Source organism: Artemia sp. Qi Xiang Cuo, chromosome 11 (assembly GCF_049724085.1).
Source record: "Artemia sp. Qi Xiang Cuo chromosome 11, ASM4972408v1, whole genome shotgun sequence".
Classification (NCBI taxonomy): domain Eukaryota; kingdom Metazoa; phylum Arthropoda; class Branchiopoda; order Anostraca; family Artemiidae; genus Artemia; species Artemia sp. Qi Xiang Cuo.
The window spans coordinates 72,190,231-72,214,873 of NC_142804.1; the positions used below are offsets into that span (position 1 = coordinate 72,190,231).

Genomic DNA, 24,643 nt, shown 5'->3' on the forward strand with positions numbered 1-24,643 from the left:
GGGGGGGGCTGCAAAAAAAGGAACCTTAAAAAGCTAGTCGGACAAAATTTCGGTTTGGGTTCATGTCTAAGCGGGACAAACGTTGTGGTATGAAACTTTGTTTCCTTTAATGTCACCATGGGAGCAAGGGTGTATCCAGGATTTTTGTTCAGAGGGCGGGGAAGCAAAAAAAAAACTTTAAAAAACGCTTCGAAAACGAGTCGGATAAAATTTTGGAGGGAGGGTTTCAAACCTGGCGCCCCCACCTGGATACAACCTTGAATGGGAAGGCTTAAATTAGTGATAGATTGATAAAACAGCGAAGATTTATCAATTGGCATGTTTTTTCTTGATTTTAACGGTACACGTGCATACAGAAGTGAAACCCTATGTGTCTACGTTGCGTCAACATTATTTTATCCCTACTGTTGCCTTCTAAAATTATGTCTTGTTATCTTTTGCCAGGCTCTTGTTACAGGTAAGAAAACTGCTGTTCCAAGCAACCATCGTTTTATCTTCAAATTGGCCATAGATCTTAACTCTGATTGGTCAATCACAAATTTGAGGATGTAGAGTTGGAATTCAGTTCAACTCGAGAAACTACGAACGGGATACATAATTAGCAGAGTAGCCATGAGTATTTCAGATTTTATTGACAATTGTGGCTATAATGTGGCTCGGGCATAACTCTAGGTTGATGCATAACAAATTGCTGCTATAGACAGGATACGTTAGTTGCATCAGTGAACAATTTTAACTGCCGCTATGACCATGACCGTAGCCCGGGGGAAGGGGTGGGGTACCCCATTTGACCCCCCCCGTTATTTTTGTGCAACCCGTAAAAATAGAAAAAAAGCATATAAAAAATTTTCGACACTTTTATCAAGTTTTTTCTCTCCCCTCCCCCTACTCGAACAAAAATCCTGGATAAGGCCTTGATTTCTATGGCTGTTATTGTTGAATTTTGAAAATTACCGAAAAAGTTGCATAGTTGCATAATGAAAATATTTTTTTTCTCAATTCAATAAATTGCTTGACAAGCGAGTGAAATCAGTGGTGTCGTTTGGGGGTGGCAAGGGGGGGGGGGACAGTTGCCCCCCCCCCAAAAAAAAATGGAAAAAAGATTTTATATAGCCCATGCCCCTTGAATTTCTGGATGTTGAACTTTTTTGCCCCCTCAATAAAAATGCTGGAGCCACGCCCCTGAGTGAAATTGCTGATGTCGGCAACTAAATTGCCATGATAAGTGAATATTGCTCATGCGTGAATCAAAAGCTAGGCCTTAGCTAATTTGTTTCGGTAGCCACTGAGCGAAAATTTCCATTTAAACAATATTCAAATAGTTTAACTCGTGAACTGAAAAATTTTAAAGCAATTAGTACACATTCATCGGCTTTTTTGTCAGGCACATTCACTGGCTTTTTTGTCAGGCACATTCATTGGCTTTTAAAAAATTCATAAATCAAACTTATTTTGCTATTTTTAGCCAGGAAGCGGAGACCTATTTTGGACCGATCCTTCCAGCAGTGAGTAAGCCACATGCCAAGACAATAATAAACGCACGCCCAATGGCGTTTTACTTAGCCTCTGGAGAAACGAACCGCGCAAGAATTAGCTTAACATCAACATAGTTAGTTGCTAGTGCATAGTGAAGAAAAAGTGACACGACAATCTATAAGGATAAATACTATTGCTTTTATTTAGTGTAGAATTTTCCTTCGTATGTACTTGACTATTTATGGTAAAATTCTACTTTTGGCTATCTTGGAAAGGGGTTGGGTTAGGAAAATGAAACTTTCAGGGATGGTTTCTTGGACAGAGGTTTTCTCCATTTATAATTAGTACCGTTAGATTTATGTCCCATCTCCCCTCGCCCTAATGGGAACCAGAATTAGCCTCTGTCTATTTACAAAAACTTGTTGATTTGTGATAGTGGCTACTCCTGAAGGAAACATGTTAAACAAATAAAACTGGTACTATTTAGATTTCTTAGTTTATACTGTTTCCAAATATCATAGTCGCTTTTTTGGCAAAGTACCCCCTCCCACTGATGGTCCCAGATAGCCCTAGGAAAAGCTTAGTTTATATTCTACAGGATGTTTCGGTCAATCAGATTATCATGTTCCCTTCCAGTGTTATCCACTTTTTAAATCACTTCAAATAGTATTTATCCATATCCCATTGCAATTTGGTCAGGCGAAACTAAATTTCATGGAGTCGAGACTGCAGAAGCCCGTTTTAACAAAGAATCTATGGCCTATCTCGAGTTCAATTACTGGAGAAATGTATGGTACTTATCTGTTAGCCAGTACACATTTGAGAATTTGGATCTACAGATACGGGTTGAAACAACTGAGACGCTTGGGGGATAGATTGGATATATATAATTCGGGCTGTATGTTTGCACATTAGGGGGGGGGGGGGTTAAGTATAGTGGGGCTGCATACAAAATGTAATCTAACCTAACCAAAATACCAACTAAATATTTATTGCATAGCTACAATGTAGTTTTCCACTGAGCCAAAGCTAATTGTATCTGCATACAAACAGCAATAAACCAGTTGTTGTGAATATATCACTCGATGCCTTTTTTTATGCTCTTTCCAAATATAATACTCATTTTTGTCGGAAATAAATTTTACCCCCACCCCTATATACCATTTCAGGGTATATATTTGCACATTAGGGGGGTGGGGGTGAAGTTTAAACTTACCTCCCATTTACATCAGAAATGAAATTTGCCCCCCCCTAATATGCAAATATATACCCTGAAGTGGTATATAGGGGTGGGGTAACATTTATTTCCGACAAAAATGATTATTACATTTGGAAAGAACATAAAAAAAGGCATCCAGTGGTATATTCACTTTATTCGTAAGTCAATAATATTTTTTGGTGAAAATTTACCCAGATAAGTACCAAATATATTATTGGGGCTATATCTGGGACCATCTGGGGAGGATGGGGCGCATTGTCAGAAAAGCGCCCATGATATTCGAGATGAGCGTAGAATAACGAGTCTAATGATACTGCTCTTGTTTGTCCTGCATGTTTCCTTCAAAAGTAGCCAACCATTAAATATTTACCATTTTAATGTTTATTTCTCATCAGCAGTTGATCTAAAATGCCACGTAAAGCAATGTGACAGAAAACAAAATCATCCAACTCTTTAAATAACTTAGATTCATATTCGACCTCATTAGGGGATGGGGACTGGGATGGAGTTTGCAAGCAACCCCTCTCCCTATTGATGCCGCTGTTTTCGATAGATTTTCAACGAAGCAAAGAAACTCAGACTTCTGAGGGGTCAGGGTTCTGGTTGGTGGAGGGCGAATATAACAACTTAAAGACAAAGGCAAATCGGTAAATTTCTAGTGAGCTATACAATTTAGCTAAGATGAAAATGAAAACATAGTTGTATCTTGAGCCCTTAAAGGGGCCCGAAGGTATTTTATATGAATAATGAAAGAGCATAAAAAAACATCAAATAACGTTTTCACTTTCATCCTAGCTAAATTGTATGGCCAATTGCAAATCCCCCCCCTAATGTGCAAATATATACCCTGAATTGGAATATACCCTGAATTGTCGACGGCGAAGTTTTGAATCGCAAAATTCAGTGCTATTTTTGTCGACCGCATTTGAACAACTTTAAACGGTAGGAAAACGGTTTATATTTGAGTCGCCTAATAAATGAGGTTTGAATTCTTATAAATAAGTATTTTTGGAATATGGTACTCTCGAACAACTTATTTTTAAATTAGTGATATGTTTTTAATCGCTTTTTAATAACTTAACTGGTGTTGAAACTTCTGTGTTGAGTGGTTGTGTTGAGTGTTGAATACCTTTGGGGCCCCTTTAAGGGCTCAAAACACAATTAGCCCCAGAAGCGATTCTTGAATTATGAAAGAGCATAAAAAAGACATCAAACGGCGTTTCACTTTCATCTTAGCTAAATTATATAGCCCACTAGAAATTTACCGGCAAATCTAGAGAAAACCTTGGTGAGGGGGAGGCAGTGTGATAAGGGCGCCAATAATTGACCAAATACCCTTTTGAGCTCTAATTTGGCTATATATCTATTTTTGAAAGTTGAACTCACGTATATTAGGACCTTTATAAGTGAGCAGGATGGCGTTGTTAATTTTCAGCTAATGGTAATTTCTGTTCTTGTACTTATTGACTGTAATTGCACCGGGGTTTTCCAACTGCTATAGTTTCCGTTTTGTTTCAAGGTCCCTTAGGTGAAACAAATTTAATCTAGGCATTTTTGTAAGGGCTTAGCCTGTTTTAACTCGATTTGTATACAATTGTTTTGCCTTTTTAAACTGGTATTCCAGTCCTCATTTTTGTGGTTTTACTTTTTATTTTGTAGAGGCAGAGTACTTTTAACAAGAAGTCGACCTCTTTCTAGAACCTGGTGTACATCTCGGAGTGCCGCACAAAGTTGGCGACCCTTTGGCTTTTAATAATACCCCCTTACTAGTAAAAATTGCGGTATTTTTGTACAATCCAGAACACACTCGGGAAGTGGGTTAATTCTATTGAAATATACCAAAACATGATGAAAATATAACACTTTAGTTTATATAGAAATATAATTTGGGGTTATATATTTGCACATTAGGGGGGGGGGGTTAAAAAATATTGCCTAAATGCTACAACTCCAATGCGTTCCCTTCACCCGTCATTTGTATTTGTCGCTATGAAACCGGTTTTCAGAGATCTTGCTAACTTCTTGAGTTGTTTGGGACCCGTTAGGGAGTACCAAAATTGCATAGCAAATAATTCAATTGAATACTGGCAATGAACTGCTGTGTCTGAATTAACCAACCCTTCTACCAATTACTTGTAATTTCATTTTAGAGGTACATAGCTTGTCTTCAACGGGAGAAGTTCCAGCTAAAAGAAAAGTCTTGAACTTGGGCACTATTTGGGCCTTTACAAGGACACCAGTCACTAAAAACCCGTTTTTGACGGGTTAACCCACAGTTTATATAATTATCCAGTATGATCTTTCCCTATCTCACCCATTATAAAAACCCGGACCAAGGTGCGAGTGCTCCAGAGAACGTTTTTGCAGATAGAAATGTAGGCGGCATCAGATCTTTTCACGGGTAGACAAGTCAGACTGTGATCTAATCAGAAATAAGTGGAAACCCGCTATTACGAATGATGCGCTTTGTTGGAAACAATCGGAAACAGATTAACCCGTTAATGCAGAAAGAAGTGGGAGGAGTTTTTTGTTCGTACCGAGAACGAAGACCAGAAATGATCTGCGATAAGCTTACTGGATAATTATATGAACTGTGGGTTAACCGCTATAGAGTAATAAATGATAGCGTGGTTTTCATTGCATATAGGATATTTAAACTGTTGTTTTTTGGGGCTTAGGGGGGGAAGGTACCTAGGTTAGGTTAGGTTACGTATTTAATATATGCTATGCTTTAACACCCCCCCCCCCCACCCACTTAGTGTGCAAATATATAGCCCAAAATTTGTTTATAAACTATTATATATTCATTCTATTTTATTTTATTTCATTAGCATTAACCAAACTTGACTTTTTAGAAAGGCCCATATAATGCCCAAGTACCAAAAAGTCTTTATACCGTACCTGTACAAAGGAGGTGACTACAGGAAAAGAGAGGATTCCGCTAGGGCTGGTCCGAAGCATATCCCCTGAGAACTTAAAAACAGTGGCACAAAACCATTTATTGTGGACCTTGCCTCAGTCGCACTCATTTATAAAGAGATTGGGGGGGGGGGGGAATTGTACAGAGAAACAGAGATTATACTTGTTAAATGACTTAAACACTTTTCGGTCTTTTTACTGGCTAAATAGTTCTCACACATGAACACATTCAGGGTTTTTAAAGATGGGGTTATTTGTCTCTTCAAAAATTATATTTCCTGGTTTGTCTAAATTTTTGATCAGTATTAACTTTTTAAAATAATTATTTAACGCGTTTTAAAAAGGCGGAGCCATTTTTCTCTCCAGAAATAAGGGACAATGTGGTCGCACGGCTGAGGTCCGTCAGAGAAATAAACCAGTGGAATTAAAGCGCACTGAGACCACCTTCTAGCTGTTCTAATGTGTTGATAATACAAATTTGTTGGTATAATTTTGACCAGTTAATAAAGAATCTTTTCTTTCTTCAGGACGCATCGGCAAGAACAGTTGAATCTCAAAGTTGTCTACCAATGGACTAATCTACCCTAAGGACATTTTCCCCTAGAAAGGAAATGACGTGATTGCTAAAGTGAAAACTTCCAGTGAAAACACGTTATGGCTTAAATAGGGATTGGGGTTATTCAAAGATGAGTGCTAAAATTATATTTATTTTGCTCATATTTGTATTGCGAAGCTATGGGCATGTGTCTTTGACTTTCCCTCCTGCTAGGAAGTATGATCTCGACTTTTTGGATAACGGAAGAACACTTCCTCCCTGTGGAATGCCTAAAGGTTAGTCTGTGATTCTTTTAAATTGGGGTACAGGAGGGGGAGGGGGATAAAATTACGCCAGTAACTCAAAGAGTACGCAGTACTTTTCCTCAAAACCAAATTTATGGCCCACTCATTGAATCAGACACGCTTGATAGAGTCCCATTTCCTACATGTTATTTGGGCCTGAAAATAATTACGAACTAACATTTTGTCTAAATTACATTATATCATATTTTATTAACTACATAGATAGTTTGCATCTCGTTTTTTTTTTTTTTTTTTTTTTTTTTTTTTTTTTTTTTTTTTTTTTTTTTGTGTATCAGAATTGGGTCTATTGTATCTTAAAGTACAGTTAAGAATCTTTCCTTGTACAGAACTTATATCAAGAAGGGTATATTTCAATAAAAATACCAAAAAAAGTTATTTTAGAAATCCAGGGGGATAAAATATAGGGGGAAAGTGCCCCGTGCTCCCCCACCACCAATTAGCGTCACCTTGTAAATGCTGTTCATGAAATTACCATAGTCGAGATACGAATTTCACAGAGTGGTCTTGATGAGTATATCAATATGCGCCTACAAAACACATGGGCACATATTTAGAAGGAATACCCTCCGAATTAGCCCAAAGGCCCAACCTCCTGGAAAAAAAAATGGCCAAAAAATGCATAAAATAGTGCCCATAAGTGTCATTTTGCTGAATTGATCCCCCATAAAAAATCTTCTGATACCCCTTCTCCTTTTACTTAAGGATAAAACCTATGTCCACCTATCTGAAAAATATTCTGTTTTTCGACCCCATGCTTGATACAAAAATCCAATTAAAGCCTATTTCCTCACATATAGTCCACAGTCTATCATACATTATACCTTTGAACCCTTCACAAAATGGCCAATCAATGATTGTTTTGTTCTATCTTAAGATACCCTTAGGTGTTCCATTTTCAAAATATTAATTAGGGCTTTGCCCCCTCTGCCTAAGCAATATCTTGGGCTGCTCGGTGGGCTATTATTATCCTAGTTGTTTACCTCATAGGCATAAATTTTATAGCTGAATCAATCTTTGTCAAATAATATGTTCAACCATGCATGCTGATAAGTTATGGAAGTTCTTAGCAACTGCCATCAGTCAATAGGCTGTATTTCTGAAAACAGGCTTTTATATGGCTATCAAATAGTTGTGTTTGTATTTGTGTTATTGCAAGCACCTGAAGAAACCTGTGAAGACTGTTCAGTGAAAAAAAATAGTAATAATTATAGGCCAATGTCATATTTTGCAGGAAGTTTATTAAATACCTACACCTAGAGGAATATTTAAGGGGGCCCTCTCCCCTGGCAAACACGCGGGAATATTTGATGGAAGGTGCCCAATATTTAGGGTAAGTTTTGAAAAAAGTGAAAAACTAGCAAATTACCCGAAATATATAGAAAAAACATAGAGAGAATCATAAAAATTTTTTGGCCTTTGAAAGGAGTGCTTGCAGACATGCCAACTCATCTCGGAGTGCCTCTGGCTTCATTGGAAAAATTATTTTATTTGCCCTCTGGGGGTCTTAACTGAACGCAAGCCATAGTTGAAGATCTTCTTAGGTTGTACTTGCCCTTACGACACTAGCTTACTAGCCTATACTGGCCTTAGATTATACTAGCCTACAGGCCTGTTTCATTTTGCGTATTTCTAGCTTAGTTTTTCCAATCGAGCTATTTTTTTTTTATTAACAAAACGCATATTTTACCAGCTCAATTTGTCAGCATTGAGTGCAACTATGAAATCGATGAGTCATAAAAGAAGAGCTCGGTGTCACATTGAGGCTGTGTTGCAGAAAAAAGTAGCTGCCTCCAATGTTTAAAAATGATGAGTTATCGCGCATTATATAAAATATCTGGTTTTTGTTTGTCAACCTGCGTATTCTTGCATCCCACACTCTGCGGAATGCAAGATCATCGTTTGACTTTAACCTGTAGAGCCTGACGCTCCTAAAATTAATTTAAATATATGAAGTTAATGTCCTTCCGGTGACAAATTGACTGAAGCTGAAAATTCTCCTCAAATATCTGTGATAATTCTAAGAGCGTTATTTTATCTTTTTTTTTTTGTCAAGTTTGGATTCCAGCCTACCCTTTAAACTCAAGATGCTGGATAAATTGGGTTTCAGATATATTTTTCTATAACCATTTTCATGTATCTTATGGTTCTATCAAATCACGCCGCAGAACTTTTCACACTAACGTAACTTAGAACTTTATATTACGTAACTATAATTTTGTCCGCAATGCAAAAGGCCCATTCACAGTGAGAGTTTACTCACACCGAAATTCAGCCTGTTCCAGAACCCAGCATTAGCTAATGCTAGTGATCAGATTTTACCATTCACAACGGATATTTTAAAAGCTGAATACAACTAATACCATAATTACCCCATGTGTTTGTGTTAATCTTGGATATCATATAGTCCTTGTTCTCTTGTCATACAAATGTTTTTTGAGCTCTGACGAGCTCAAGTAGCTCCTCCCAACATTTTGCTTCTTTCTTATTCCACTTTTGTTAATCTTCTTCTTCTTATTCGGATTAATATGGAGACGATTTCGTATAATCTCATCTTGACTTACTTGACTAAAGTCCTATCCATCCTCGAAGGTTGTTTTGGGTCTCTTCAGTCACTATGTTATTGATGTGGCGTCTGTATGAGCGTCTATCTTCAAACAGGCGTAGAAGTTGCGGGAGGTTGAGTGTAGAGAAGTTGTCTTTCCATCTCTTCTGGGGCCTGAACCATGCACGTGACCATGTAAGACTATTTTCGGAAGACGGGAATTTTTCACACGCTGGATGTGGCCTAGCCACCTAAGTCGTTGCAGTTTTATTTTGTCAAGTATGGTGTGTTTGATCTTGAGGTTTTCAAAGAGCCTAATATTAGAAACCCTATCCAGGTACGTAATGCCCGCAGTACGGCAAAGTTACTTTGTTCCGAATTCGGCTAGGCGACGTTGATCATCTGTTTTGAGGGTCCATGATTCACAAGCGTAAATGCCAATGGGGATAATCAGGATGTTGAACAGTCTTGTTTTTAGTAGTGTCGACAAATTCTTGTTTCTCCAGATCGGAATCAAGGCTTTAAAGATAGAGTTGGCAAGCGCCAGGCGCCTCTTAATATCTTTCGAGTGGTTTTTATTGGACGTTATAAGGCTACCAAGGTAGGTTAACACTTCGACCAGTTCTATGTTGTCACCACCGAGCTGGAAGCTTAAGCTTTCTTTGTTTTCCGGCTTTCGTGAACAGAGCATAGCTTTCGTCTTTGAGGAATTGATGGTCATTCCAAACCGGCTGGTGGTTGATGGGATGTTGTCGACGTGGGACTGAAGATCCCCAAGGTTCTCATTTATTTGGTCTGTGTCGTCTGCATAAGCTATATTATCAGTCAATATTCCCCCGATGAGGACACCAGACGAGTCGTCAAGGAGTGATAGGACAGCGGTAAGGAACAGGTTAAACAGTTCCGCTGAAAGCAAGCAACCCTTCAGCAGACCAGTCGATTTTTCAAAACTATCGGAAAGGCCCTCTCCCGTAATGACGCGGCTTCTGAAATTTGAGTACACATCTCTGGTCATTGATACTAAGTTTTGTGGTATACCAAAGTGGAGAAGAATATGTTACATTTCTCTCCATATGAGGTCGAAAGCCTGCTTAAAGTCAATGAAAAGGTTGAAAATACTACGTCCAAGTTCTAGATATTTTTCCATAATCTGACGGATTGTAAATATCAGATCAATTGTTGACCTGTTTGTGCGGAAACCGGCCTGATATTCTGGAATAACATTTGAAGCTATAGCTCTTATACGTCCCAACATTACCCTAGTGAGTATTTTAGCGGCGTGGCTCGTAAGGCTTATATGCCAGAAATTATCACAGATTGTTTTTTAGCCTTTCTTATGGAGTGGAACTATCGTGGCTTCACACCATGAGGCGAGGAAGTGACCCTCTTCCCAAGCAGCAGTAGCACTTTTTATGTATAGGTCAACAAGGGGATTGCAATTTACTTTTGGTTACTCCGGTTGGATTCCATCTGGACCTGCAGCGGTTTTTGTCCCTAAACCCTTGATAGCCGATTCTATCTCAAAACAACGTGGGGGGGGGGGCTTGGGTCTGCGGCGATTACAGGGAGGCTGTTAAGCACCGCTGGGTCTGAGAGGATCGTTGAGTTTAATTTGCTGTCAAAGTGTTCTTTCCATCTTGTTCGGATCCCATCTGTAGTTTGGATTTGGTTACCATCTTCATCGAGGAGGGTACAGGGTTTCAGTCCCTTTTTTTGGTTAGTTCCTGCACTCCCCTGTACATGAAATGAGTGTCACCTTTTTGAATGCCATTTCGCATTGCTGAAATTGCTCCATTATATTAGATCGGTGAGTACGGCGAGTGGCCTTCTCTACTGCACGCTTCAGTCGTTTGTACATATCCCGACTTTCTCTATCTAGTTTGTTAGTGTGGTTGCGTTTTTCTTCGTATAGTGAGATTACCTAATCCGTGATCCAAGGTTTTTGGTCCGCCTTTTGGACTCCCAGGGTGAACTGGGCGACATCGCATATAACCTGAGAGCTACTCTTTACAAGATTATCGATATCATCTTCTGATAGAGTTAGCAGGGATGTAAAGAGGAGTTCAGAAATTCTTTCGGAAAGAGTAGCGGTGTATTTTTGTCGGTTATTTTGGTCTTTTAAGAGGTCTACTCTGAGAAACTGGCGGGGGGACAGGAACGTTCCTTGGGTTGGTGAGGCTTAGGATGGAATTAATTACAGCTGCCCCCCCCCCCTCCCGACTCATATAAAAGCAAAAAAGCCGATTCTAAGTGAAATTTTAATCAATTGGGCAACCCCACAGCCGCGGCGCCCCAAAGCTGCGGTACGTGGGTTAGCTGACCCGGTGCCCCCCCCCCTCTTTGGACGGTTCTAGGGGGATAAGGATTTTATTTTTTGGGGGGAACAAAAAAGCACTTAAAAAAATGATAACAAAATACTGACATGTGACCCAGGATTTTAAAAAAAGGAAAGAATAGTTTACCTTCGTTTAGGCTCTTTTCAGGGGTATTAACTTTTCGTTTTTAATGACATAATAACTTGATGCCTCCTCAGCTGTGATATTTTTTTTTTTTTTTTTTTTTTTTTTTTTTAATTGGATCATGGGAACTACTTTGGGTGCTTGTTTCCAGGCGTAAATAAAAGTTTTATACCATGTTGATTAAAAAACAAAAATTGATTTTTCCTTCGGCCGCTTTGTTATTAAAATTTATTAAGCTATATCACCCATAGCTGTACTCGGGCATAACCCTAAGGGGAAAGGAATCAAGAATTATTTTTTGAAAATGAGAATGACATGAGAAAGACAATCATGCCGTGGTTATCTGATTTTTAGGGAGGTGGGTCCTTCAATTCAGCCTTGGTGGATTTTTTTTACCCTCTTCTCGTGGGAAGTACGATTCCAAGTTTCCAACCATGCTCGCTAATTTGGGTATTTGCTCGTCTAACGCAAGTAGAAAGTAAGACCAAAAGATTATAAACTGAGCTTACACATGCTATTACACGAGATTATACATATTACTGAATTTAGACATGTTATTGAGCTTATACATATTGAATTTCGACTTGTTATTGAAGTTAGAGATGAATTCAGACGTGTTTTGGGCTTATTATATATCTAATATTAGGGCTTATCGAATAGCAAAAAATAAGAGAATAAATTGTGTCTCGTAATTTCTGGATTCAATAGGTCTTAGAATCATTCACGATTGATACCGCTAATAATACAAACAACTCACTACAGCATCAAACCGACTGAGGCCGACACAACTGCCCACGCTCCTCCTCTACCCCAGTTTTACTCCAAGCATCGCTCTTTACTCCCTCAAATGAAGTTTGGATTTCCTCAAATCCATCCTTATGACCCCTTCCTACCCCATTGGAAGACGACCTGCTTTTCAATTCGTCCCAGATGGTTTGCCAAAAAGCACAATTTTTGGCAATCTGTCATCCTTCATACGCAAAAGTGCCCTAGCCATTTGGAGCTTTCTTTTGTCACTGCCCTAGAGAGTGCCATTGAACAAGATTTCTTCTGGAGCTTATTGTTAGACATCTGGTCAGCCAAACGGGTAGGCTACCTATTACCTAAAACCTTAGACAATTCCTCTGTAAAACTTGGGTGTAAGCACCCATGTTTCAGAACAATGCTTGTCCAATGCCATTACTCTAGCTTCCAATATTCTTATTTTAGTTCGCCGCATTATATTTCTATTCTTCCAATTTTTTTTCAACTGTCAGAAAATACCCTAGGCCTTGGCTATTTTACTTTTCAAAGCATCATCGCATTCACCATCTTTACTAATAATACTATCCAGGTTAATAAAGCTATCCACTTGATCAATCTTCTCATAACCCGACAACTCATCTTCGTTTTCATTTATTCCTAGTCTATGCGAACTAGGCTATTGATGTTCAAACCTATTCTTCCACCCTGAACTCTCAAACCTCCGAACATTCCTTCATTTGCTAACATTTTATCTCGCACACTCGAATCATCTGCATAATCCATGTCTAGGAGAATTTTGCCTTCCCGTTTAATTCCATGCTCTCTCATAGCCTTTGCCGGGTTCCTTAGGACAAATTCCATCAGAATAACCCAAATACCAAAACTAGCTACTAACCTCACTTCCTACCTTAACTGCAGCAAAATTGCTCTCATACATAGCACTAATCATTTTAATGATTAGTCATACTTACCTGACTTGCCATACAAGGATAGGACCTCCACTAAAGGTTTTCTATCGGTTAAGTCAAATGCTTGTTCGTAACTCACAACAAACGACAAAAGGGGTTTTATAAAAAAGACATTTCTCAATTATTAATAGAAGATTGAAAACTGGTCGACGCATCCTCTTCACTTACTAAAACCACGTGTTCCTTCTTTTAAAAATTTATCTAAACATCTCTTAGTCTAGTAATTATCATCATGCTAAGTAATTTGCTTCTCATAAAAATCAAGCCATTCCCTCTATAGTCACCACTCTCACTCTTATCACCCTTTCCAATAAGGGGTTTAATACTATTATTATTATTATTTTATTACTCATTATTAAATATACAAAATGTTGTAAATGGAGTACAAGGAAAGAAAAAAAGAACAAAATATCCAAAGAAAACTCAACTACAGAAAAACAAGATTAAGAACATTACTATGACCAAATAAATTGACAAATTTTAAGTTACTGCGACATATAATGAAGAGTGGATCGGTTCAAATGCCTTTACAAATCGAGCACGATAATTCCGTATAGCTAGCAGTGGGTCTGCTATACCATACTTCAGTGATATTTTCGAATTCCTCATCCAAATTGGAAGACGAAGAAGATACTTGCCATATTTGTAGAAAGTAGACCGAATACTGCGGGGATCAGACGGAGTAAATATTTTCCAAAACGGAGATAGGGCCTTTTTCTCCTTTTTCAAATATCATACTCATAATGTTTAGTAATTTATTTCTAATCTCGCAACCACCATATTCCAAAAACTCATTTACCACACTACCGGCATCTGAGGCATTATTATTTTTTTCGTTTTAGCAATGTCTCTAACTCCTCTACTTAAAATACATATTCCTTCACTTTCTAATTATGAAAATAAACTTTAATGTTTTCTATGTCATTTTCTACGGCATTCTTCATGGTTTAACACATTCTCAAATTGTTTACTTCATCTCTCTTTAACACTTTCTATGTCATAAACGAGGTTCCAACTCTTATATTCAACTGGGACAAGTCCGGATTGACCACCTTCTCTCAGTTTCTTAACATGTTACTATTATGCTGTCTGGATACATCTTCCAGATCCTCGGTAATTTTAATCATGACATCCATTTCATACCTCCTCAATTCATACTTTAATACCTCTACTTCCCTTACTTTTTTCTTATTCTCATATGATCTATCCCTCAAAAACGTATGGTATAAACCCCTCCTCTTTTCTACCAATCTTAAAGTGTGTTTGGCAACACTCCTAGCTGCGTTCCACCTTTCCTCCCTTAGGACACCTTCTGCTACTTTGTGGATTATTTCCCTAGAATTATTCCTTTCATCTTCTACATTGTCAAATTGTAAACTCTCTATTTCATATCCAATGTTCCTGAGAATTTCCTCTCAATCTATTAAAATTTTGAAAAAAAACCCATCTGGGTCACTACTGTCTCAGCCAGTCTGTACTAGTACTGATGCCTTGCACTTTTTGATTGTAAACTGAGTAACTGCAATTCTATTATTAGTACCTTCACAGCCTATGCGAGGCTTAGAAACTTCATTATCCATCCTGCACCCTACTTCCTGCCTATGTGCCCCATCCTTGCTACCTGAATAAACAAATTCTTTACCTCCTAATTTCGTGTTGTCTATCCCTGGAAGATGAGTTTCTGAACCTTATACCAAGTCCAGTTCACAACCTTTGAATTCATTAGTCAAAATGTCAACACGAAATTTTTTTTTAACATTGTGACGTTCCGTGTCTCAATTTTCCTGTTTTTTTATTTTTATGGCCTCAAGAAACTCAATGCACTAGTAATAGTCAGGGAGTAATACTTCTTCTCAAGTCTACACAAAGCGCTTAAGCCAGCATAGAACCGTACAATAAGAAGTCCCTGGAACTTCTAATTGAACGAAGACTTTGGGAAATTCTTGGCCCGTATATGTCACTGCACGGTATTCTATACTAGGCGACGCTCTTCAATCATCAAGAGTTGAAATTCTGCACTAGCAATCCCGAGCCCTTTTATCTCTGACTCATTATTTATTAATGTCTGTAAATATACTATTCTACAGCGAGGAGAAAGCTAATAGTAGACAAAATATCAGGACCCGGCTATTCAGTCCAAAAAGCCCACCAAAAAGAAAACCCAGCAGAACTATTGATCAAAATCTGCTGGAATCGTTTACTAGGTTATAACTCCCTCGAGGGGTGCCACTGCCACTCCTCGCGCTCACCCTTCACCGTTGTTATCAATCATGGTTGTAGTTATGTAAACCTGTAAAAGGTAAACCCTGACGTCACTGTGCGGCCAGGCCAGAAGGATTTTTGTTCCAGGAATAGGGACGGAGGAAAAAGCTACCCCAAACCTGTTCATAACTCCGGAACTGCTCCAGAACACTGGTATTCATGGTTGGCGCTTGAACATTGCAAGAAGATGCCTCTGGCCTTTTTGAAGATATTATTTGATACTTTTCGGTCAAATTTGTATTTATAGGCCACCTTATCAAATTAAATAAGATTGATTGATTGATCCCGCACGTTCTCCCATGTTTCTGTTCTCTTCTCCGTTTCCACCCGTTTTTGCATGTAATTGGATTTCCTTTTTTTCTCAGAAATGTTATAACATTTTTTCTTAATGCCGAAATAGTAAAAAATTGGGGAGTTTTATTATTTCAGACTGATTTTTGTCCTATCTTGATGGTCAAACAAAAACATATCTTTCGCAAAAAGGCGTGTAATTTGTATATGACACTTCCTGTACCTCCCCCTCAATCCTCCTTTCTTTATGCTAAAGTTTAAAGCCACCCGATGCTTAAAAAACGAAAGCTTGGGCATATTGGTAATGTATGTATGTATGTATAAATTTATTGCCCATCATAAATGTAAAATACAACACTGATGGAGTATAAAGAAAGAAAATGGAAAAAAAACAAATAAATTCTGACAAATCCTAACAGAACCAAAACAGAGAAGAACAGACAAGAAGAAAAAAAAATACAGATAGGGGCAATTATATGTAAGAACAAACCTATTATCAAAGACGGACAATTTCAGAGGTGCTTTCACCAATAATCGGCCTCCGATATCTCTCATTTCTTTTCTGTACCGCGGACACTGGACTTGAAACTCCATACGGCAAGGATAGTGAGCTGTTATTAGTCCAGAGAGGCAGCCTTAGCAAATATTTCGCATACTTGTAGAAACACTTCCGTATATCCCTAATATCTGAAGCAGTAAGAAGAGACCAAAATGGTGCAAGAGCAAGTAGATGCGGAACAGCAAATGCATTATAAACGCTAGCTAAGATACGGCGGTTAAATTTAAACTTTAACCAACTAGTAAACCATACGCATTCCTAGCTTTTCTGGCAAAAAATCTTTAAACAGTTAGCGCGGGGCGCGAAGATTTAACCCAATTGGTACACCAAGATACGTCAGTGTATCTTGTGGTTTAATAACATGTTCACCTAACTGAACATTTGTCGGGCAATCTGAACGGTGATTGAACACCAGGAACTCAGTCTTACTCTCATTAAATCGAAGACCTATATGTGGTAAAGCTTTCTAATTTAGTTAATTATTAATTTAGTAAAAATATATTAAGACGCAAATACAAAGTTTCAAAATACCACTTTTTATTAAGATAAAGATACAAATCGTGGAATGTGTAAGCTTGGAGGGAACTTGCTCAATAACCAATTTCCTGGCTAAATGCGTCAATGAACCGGAAGGACGTGGTTGGTTTATCATATATATACCCAGATTTTTAAGACTGAGACAGACTTTTTGACTTGCAGGGCGAACCTCTGCCCGTTTATTATCTTGTTAGAAATCCCTTGGAACCTTGTTGGATCATTGTAAGTGTCTGTATCTTATTAAATATTATTGTAGTTTCTGAGACTTGTGGTCTACTTGGGACAGCCAGTCCCAGTAGAATATCTATATCTGGAATGTTATACGTAAATTGAATTAAAGTGATTTATTTTAGACAAGCTCTCTAGGATACACCTTTAGCCCCTCGAATTTACCCATTTGGTAGGCTTCATTATTTCGGTCATAGCCTAAGGCACGCTACCAAAGATAAAATACCTTAGGGTCAGAGTTTATTTCCCCTATAAAGGGAGAATAAAGGCATCTACGACTACACCATCCGAATACCATAAATAATACTTTACAACAACTGGTGGCAGCGGTGGTACTGTGGTAAAGCTTTCTAATTTATTTAATTATTAATTTAGTAAAAATATATTAAGACGCAAATACAAAGTTTCAAAATACCACTTTTTATTAAGATAAAAATACAAATCGTGGAATGTATAAGCTTGGGGGGAACTTGCTCAATAGCCGATTTCCTGGCTAAATTCGTCAATGAATCGGAAGGACGTGGTTGGTTTATCATATATATACCCAGATTTTTAAGACTGAGACAGACTTTTTGACTTGCAGGGCGAACCTCTGCCCGTTTATTATCTTGTTAGAAATCCCTTGGAACCTTGTCGGATCATTTTAAGTGTCTGTATCTTATTATATATTATTGTAGTTTCTGAGACTTGTGGTCTACTTGGGACAGCCAGTCCCAGTAGAATATCTATATCTGGAATATTATATGTAAATTGAATAAAAGTATTTTATTTTAGACAACCTCTCTACGATCTACGTTTAGCCCCTCGAACATACCCAGTGGGTACGTCTCATTAGTTCGGTCGTAGCCTATGGCACGCTACCAAAGTTTTATTACCTTAGGGCCAGAGTTTATATCTCCTGTAGAGGGAGAATAAAAGCATCTACGACTACACCACCCGAATACCATAAAATACACTTCACAACAACTGGTGGCATTGCGGAAAAACTGGGTCGAGGAGACTAAATAAGGCTGCAAAATACAAAAAAAAATCGAAATGACCGTACGAGAAGGGGAAAGTAAATGTACTTCGCTTTTAGCGGCGCTCGAATTAGCAAAACTTCGAGCAGCTTTGCTCGAACTTTGGCTATTAGAAAAAGATTTGTATCCCCTCAAAGATTTGGGTACAATAGATAAAATGGAAAAAAGGCTCGATCAAGAATTGTAAAATAGAAAAAAAATACAGTATCTAGGTTTTAGCAAGTAGAAGCAAGTGTGTAATTAGTAGTTTTTTTAGTGTTAGTAATAAATGCAATGTAGTAGTGCCGTATATTACTAAATAATAAAGTATTTGTACCGTGAATTGAAAGAATAAAATAAAAAATTACACGCAAAGAAAAACAAAATATAGCTTGACCGATGAAACATTGGTAGTAACAGAATAAGTTAAGGCATAATAGTAGCAAATAAGGTCCTAATTCAATCTTACTACAGGTACAGGCTTGGGACTTCTTCTTCAAGGATAACACTGATACAATTTAGCAAAGGAAGCACATAAATTGTGGTCCGAGTAATTATAGGTTAGAAGCTGCCATTTTCGAGTGCTTTAGGAGTAGAGATGCCTCGAAAATATGGTATCTTACGACGCAATAAGCAATAGAATTACCTTTGTTAAAGCTAACAAATACTAGGTTAGTTATGTAGTTTCACAAGCAAAGGGAAGGAAAAGATATATAATTAAAGTACTTGAGGAAAGGGATGGAAAAAAAAACTAGAAGAGTAACCTTTTAAGTAAGAAAACAAATGTGAAAGCTTAGCAAAAGTCGCCGAAGGAAACAAAAAAAAGAGTTGTTACCCAGCTCTGATGGGAACTCTGCATAAGGCGAGAAATTTGGTGAAAGAAACCGTTAATCACAGAAAATGGAGGCATGGGGATAGGTCTTAAAAGGGTCTCCTTTACCTACACAGAGGACCTTCATCTGAATAATGGTGTTAGAAAAAGTTCAAATTCTGAATTAGCCGCACAAAATGCGTCCGAAGAAAGTTCTAATTTGAATTTTAAGCCATTGCTGCTTTCGAGCCATGTGGATGTAAAACTACCAGTGTATGAAAACTGTTATGCTTGTTTACATAGAATATAAGCCCACATTAGGACAAACAGAGAAGGCAATGCATCCTTTTGGGATAGCTAATATTGATAACTCTGATCCGCTCTTACGGTTACTCAATGACGAATCATCCTCAAGTCTAGTCTGATTATAAATCAGTAGAGTTTAGTCGAATATCATATAGAGTGTATATCAGATAAAACACGGTCTGATAGTAGAAATCAAATAGAGTGAAGCCAATAGTCTCTTATATTCAAATTAGCCTACAAGTAGATTGTATCCGGGAACTAAATAGAAATAATATTACGGAAACAATTATAAAGGAAGTTACAGTTTATATTACAATAATTAACGTTCAAATTCCTAACTTTATACGGGTTAAGGTAAAATTAATAAACACTATATATTTAGAATCAGCATTAAAAAGCGATTCTTTTATATGTATATTGAAAAAAAAAGATTTTTTGGGCTGATTTAAAAAAAAAATTCGTTTGTTTTTGACGGGAATTAAAAAAAAAATAATAATAGGAAAACACAGTGAGAGTTTACATGAATCCGGACATGTACAAGCTAGCTGTAATCTTATTAAAATTAGTTATAGTCTAATATAATATTTTTTTATTAGTTACAAATGGTAAACAGAAAAAAAGAAATTTTAAAGAAGCGCTATAAAGGTTTAAACAAAACTTAGAATAAGCTTAGAAAGCAAAACGAGTGGTAGGTAAAAAAAATGAAAAGCGATATAAAAATAAATTATAACCTAAAAACTTACCAGGAGGTAAAAGCCAACGACAAATCCATTAAAAATAACCAATAAATCTCCTCGTCACAGGCAAACCACAGTAGTTCAAGGTAATAATTTTAATTCTAGCGATGTATTGGATCTGAGAAAATGAATTGGCACAGGAGATCCCTAGTTTAAACAATTGGCTTTCACCTGTGCCAACCCAAACACCCAAATCCCAATCCGTTGAACCCTAACATAAACTAAACATATCCACTTTTTCTTTGAAAACAAAAGAAAACATTACACAACAAACAAACTTACAGTAATGAACAGAAATTCAGTCATAAAACTTTCCCAGGTTTTAGCTTATCAATAAACCACAGATTGTAGAAATCCCTTTCAAAGCTATGTAGCCTAGCAAAGAGACTTTTTGTCTCTTTGGCAAAGAAATTAAGATCGTAATTAAAACTAAAATAAAATCTGTAACCAGTATATCGTAAAAATTGCATTTTTAGGAAGAAATGAGAACTAGAAAATGCGGGGCAAAACTTAATTAAAAATGTTCTAAAAATCAAATGAAAAAATACAGTACTTTTCTAACACTTTTGGACAGAAAAATTTTAATAATGTAAAAAAAATACAGGTTGCAAAAATTAGACACCCCCCCCACCTTTTAAAAACATGGAGATAAAGAAATTGACCATAGAAGGGCAATCAGCATAAAAACTTGTTAAGTTTATTGAAAAAAAAAATGAAAACATATAAATATATTCTTATAAAAGACCTATTTTAATGAAAAAGATGAAAAAGACTTGAAATAAACCCCTTCGGTTCATTGAAGTAAATAAAAAAAAAAAATAGAAAGGTTCAAGTTGAAAATAGAGTCAGACAAAACTAAAGGAGAAGAAACTGAATGGTGTCAGTTAAACTCTTCTATACGTACATATTGAACTGACCAAACAAAGCCAGTACGAAAATTGTACTAAGTAGGTACAAAATAAGTAGCATTAATACTATGGAGCCACCGTTACAGTGGTTAACTAGGGCCGAGATTAATAGAAATATTGGAGAAATGCTCCAAGTAGAAAGGAAAATAATTTTGCTCTTTTATTTCGGAGTTGTTTTTAAAAAAAATGACTAGCATGGCATAGAAAATTAAAAGTAAGGCACATAATAGCCTGAAGAACCTAAGTTGAAGTCGGAACCTAAGACAAGACCACTAAAAGTTGGGAAGTTAAAGCGAAAATAGTCATTGTCACTCTTTTACGTCTAAAAATAAATTACTGTGTGCCATGAAGGCACGGTATTTTATTTTTCTGCAGAAGGGCCACTTTGTTTGATAAAAGAATAGCCCTAGAGGAAATTGGGGCCACAAATCAAAAAAAAGTGTGGCAATACAATAGATAATTAATTATTGTGTGTTCAGGTTCAGAATAGTCTTTTTAGCTGTAGCCCATAACAAGTGGACCCGGAAACGTTATAAGGAGCTACCAGAAGGCAGTCCTGGTAAGCAAACCTTCAGAGTACAGGCAAGAGTCATTTGATAATGGCATAAGAGGTATAAGGTGAACAGCTAAAGTTTTTAACTTATCAGATCCAAGCTGTAAATGAAGCCTTAACCCAAAAGGACATTAAAGCTGAAAAAGAGAGATTACAGACAAAAACGTTATAAAACTGTCTCAAGTACCAAAAATTCTAAAAGAATTAGAAAGCTCAAAAGTCTGAATAAGCAAACAGGCATATAGTAAGCTAATGACAGTTAATGACACAAGTTGGTTCGGTATAGAACCAAAGTTGTAAAAGAAAGATAAGAAAATGTATATAGTCATATATGCAAAGTTATATAGTGGTAACAAATGTTGTTGAGAAAATAAATACAATTATAAACGTATTTTGAAAACTTTTATAAATATGGAATTGTTATCATAAAAAAAAAGAAATTTTTTTTTTTATAGAAATGTAAATAGCAAAGTCATGTTATATGAACTATTTCCAAGCCCTTATATAGAGGCTAATCACAGTTATCAGTTATAGTGCATAAATCTATTTGTTGGAGTTGCTTTTGTTTTGTAAATATTTTAATTGCAGTTTGGACTTATCATATAAAAGTCTTGACGGACTTATTTAAAAGTTGTACAAAGAATAAATATTGCAGTGATTAAATAAATTATTAGAGTACATAATTAGTATTTGTTTTTAACAATTAAGTTATGTATCAACATAACTTCTGTTAATATATATATATATATATATATATATATATATATATATATATATATATATAACCTAAACTATCCATGTAAATATAGTGAATTAAGTATTGAGTATTTGTGTTTTTTATTTTTATATCATTCAAGAAGTATTCTACATTAATACTTCATAAGCAATTAACAAAACAATAATTGGAATTAATTCCGATGCTATTTTATACCGTGTTTTATTTTTTAAATGCTTTAAGTTTTAACCAGTAGTTAAATATCCTATCTAGTTTTGTGACTTATATACTTGTGTAAGTTATTACACAATGCTTGTATATATATATACTATATTTTTATTTCTTTAAGATTTAACTAGTGATTTAATGCAATGTATAAATGTTTGACATCGAGTCAACGTATAAATATATTTTTATTGTGAAACAATCTGTTCAGTGATTAGTAATTATGTATTAAGAGTAAAAAGAGGAGAAAGTAATTAAAAGTAATTAACTTTCGTTAAAAAAAATAATGCAGTGATATATACAATATTTGAGTGTTTCTTTTTACTATATACGAGTATATGTAAAACTTTATGCTTTATATGTATTCTAATGTGAATATTTATTTTAGATACAGCCTTAGCTATTTTTTTTGGAAATCAAATTTTTCGTAACATCCTTTCGGATCCAATTTTTTCAATCATAATTTGACACATTTTTCGAAAAAACAAATTTTGAATCCACTTCAAATGTATCCTGATACTATCATCTCATACCATCAGAAACCAAACCATACTTGATCAACTGATATTTTGGAAACTATACTAGTATTACAGACTTTACTACAAGTTCATCAGAAAGTGAGATAAAATCAGAACTTAATTTAGGCCTAGAGAATGTATACATAGCCCAAATGGCTTATATTATTGAAATATGTGAAAATGCTTTGTGCTGGAAAAATATGTGAAAATTTAAAAATCAAAAATATTATGTATAATTTATCCAACGTATTTCTGAAACGAAAAATAAACGGTATATCAACCACATCACACAGATAAATTAAATTATTAATGGGACTTAAATTTAAACTCAAATAATTCAAAAAATTTTCTAATATAACTTGAAATCTAATTTAAGCAAAACCACTAATATAATGTTTAAGCTGCTTGGGGTCAAGTTAAAACAGAAGATGTATATGAAAAGGGTAAAAAGAGTATTTTTCAGTCCTAGAGACAGAGAAAAAGAGAAACAAGGATGAATTTCAAATTGAAATCCTTTGACAAAAAAAGAACATGGCCTATATTGGACCAGAAGCATGACCCTAAAGAAACCCATTGAGGGTATATGCACATAATGACCCAAAGATGGCAGCATAATAGCTGTAAAAAAAAATTATTAAGTTGTTTTAAAAGTAAAATATTGAGAATTGGGACAATTCTTCTTTAAATGGGGAGTACTCTGGTAAAGCTTTCTAATTTAGTTAATTATTAATTTAGTAAAAATATATTAAGACGCAAATGCAAAGTTTCAAAATACCACTTTTTATTAAGATAAGGATACAAATCGAGGAATGTATAAGCTTGGAAGGACCTTGCTCAATAGCCAATTTTCTGGCTAAATGCGTCAATGAACCGGAAGGACGTGGTTGGTTTTTCATATATATACCCAGATTTTTGAGACTGATACAGACTTTTTGACTTGCAGGGCGAACCTCTGCCCGTTTATTATCTTGTTAGAAATCCCTTGGAACCTTGTTGGATCATTGTAAGTGTCTGTATCTTATTATATATTATTGTAGTTTCTGAGACTTGTGGTCTACTTGGGACAGCCAGTCCCAGTAGAATATCTATATCTGGAATATTATATGTAAATTGAATAAAAGTATTGTATTTTAGACAACCTCTCTACGATCCACCTTTAGCCCCTGGAACATACCCAGTCGGTACGCCTATTAGTTCGGTCATAGCCCAAGGCACGCTACCAAAGTTTAATTACCTTAGGGCCATAGTTTATCTCCCCTATAAAGGGAGAATAAAGGCATCTACGACTACACCACCCGAATACCATAAATAACACTTCACAACATATACGTTTATACTCCCTATCGAGAATTCCAAAATTTTCCTCAATTCCAAAGGCTGTTCTAATAATATCAAGGATGTCATTAGCATAGTTAGCTAGCAAAACATCAATACCATTAAATATATATGTGTTTAGAACTTTCTGTTGTGGCACAATGACAGTATTATTAAACAGGGGGGGAGAAGTAACAGCGGCCTGTCTAATGCCCTTTTTTACTGGAGTTGAAGGAGTGAGTTCCACCGTACCAGGTGAGATGGTAACCTTAACTTTGGCATTTAGCTTTTTATGCATATCACGAATCGATTTGATGACAGAAATATTGACTCCACGCTTATAAGCAGTCAAGAAGATAATAATGTGGATGTATACCCGTGTCGAAAGCTCTAGATACGTCTAACCCGGTAAAATATACTACCTCATTATTTTCATGAGCATGTGGAAGTAAATTAATAATCAAATGGTGAGAATAGTCGCAGCCTACTCCTT

The 24,643-nt window shown here is 36.2% G+C and overlaps 1 protein-coding gene across 2 annotated transcripts in view; it reads left to right on the plus strand.

Annotated features, from left to right (window-relative positions):
• The first annotated feature begins 1,583 nt into the window (after positions 1–1,583).
• The window catches only part of nahoda (DOMON-like domain-containing protein nahoda), a 182,713-nt gene continuing 159,653 nt past the window's right edge, over positions 1,584–24,643 (plus strand). The window contains exons 1-2 of one of the 2 annotated variants that reach the window (XM_089097006.1): positions 1,584–1,720; positions 6,142–6,445. In XM_089097006.1, the coding sequence (XP_088953132.1) occupies positions 6,301–6,445 (145 nt within the window). In that variant the 5' untranslated portion in view covers positions 1,584–1,720; positions 6,142–6,300. The remainder of the gene's footprint in view (positions 1,721–6,141; positions 6,446–24,643) is intronic. The other variant, XM_089097007.1, reaches the window with a different exon arrangement.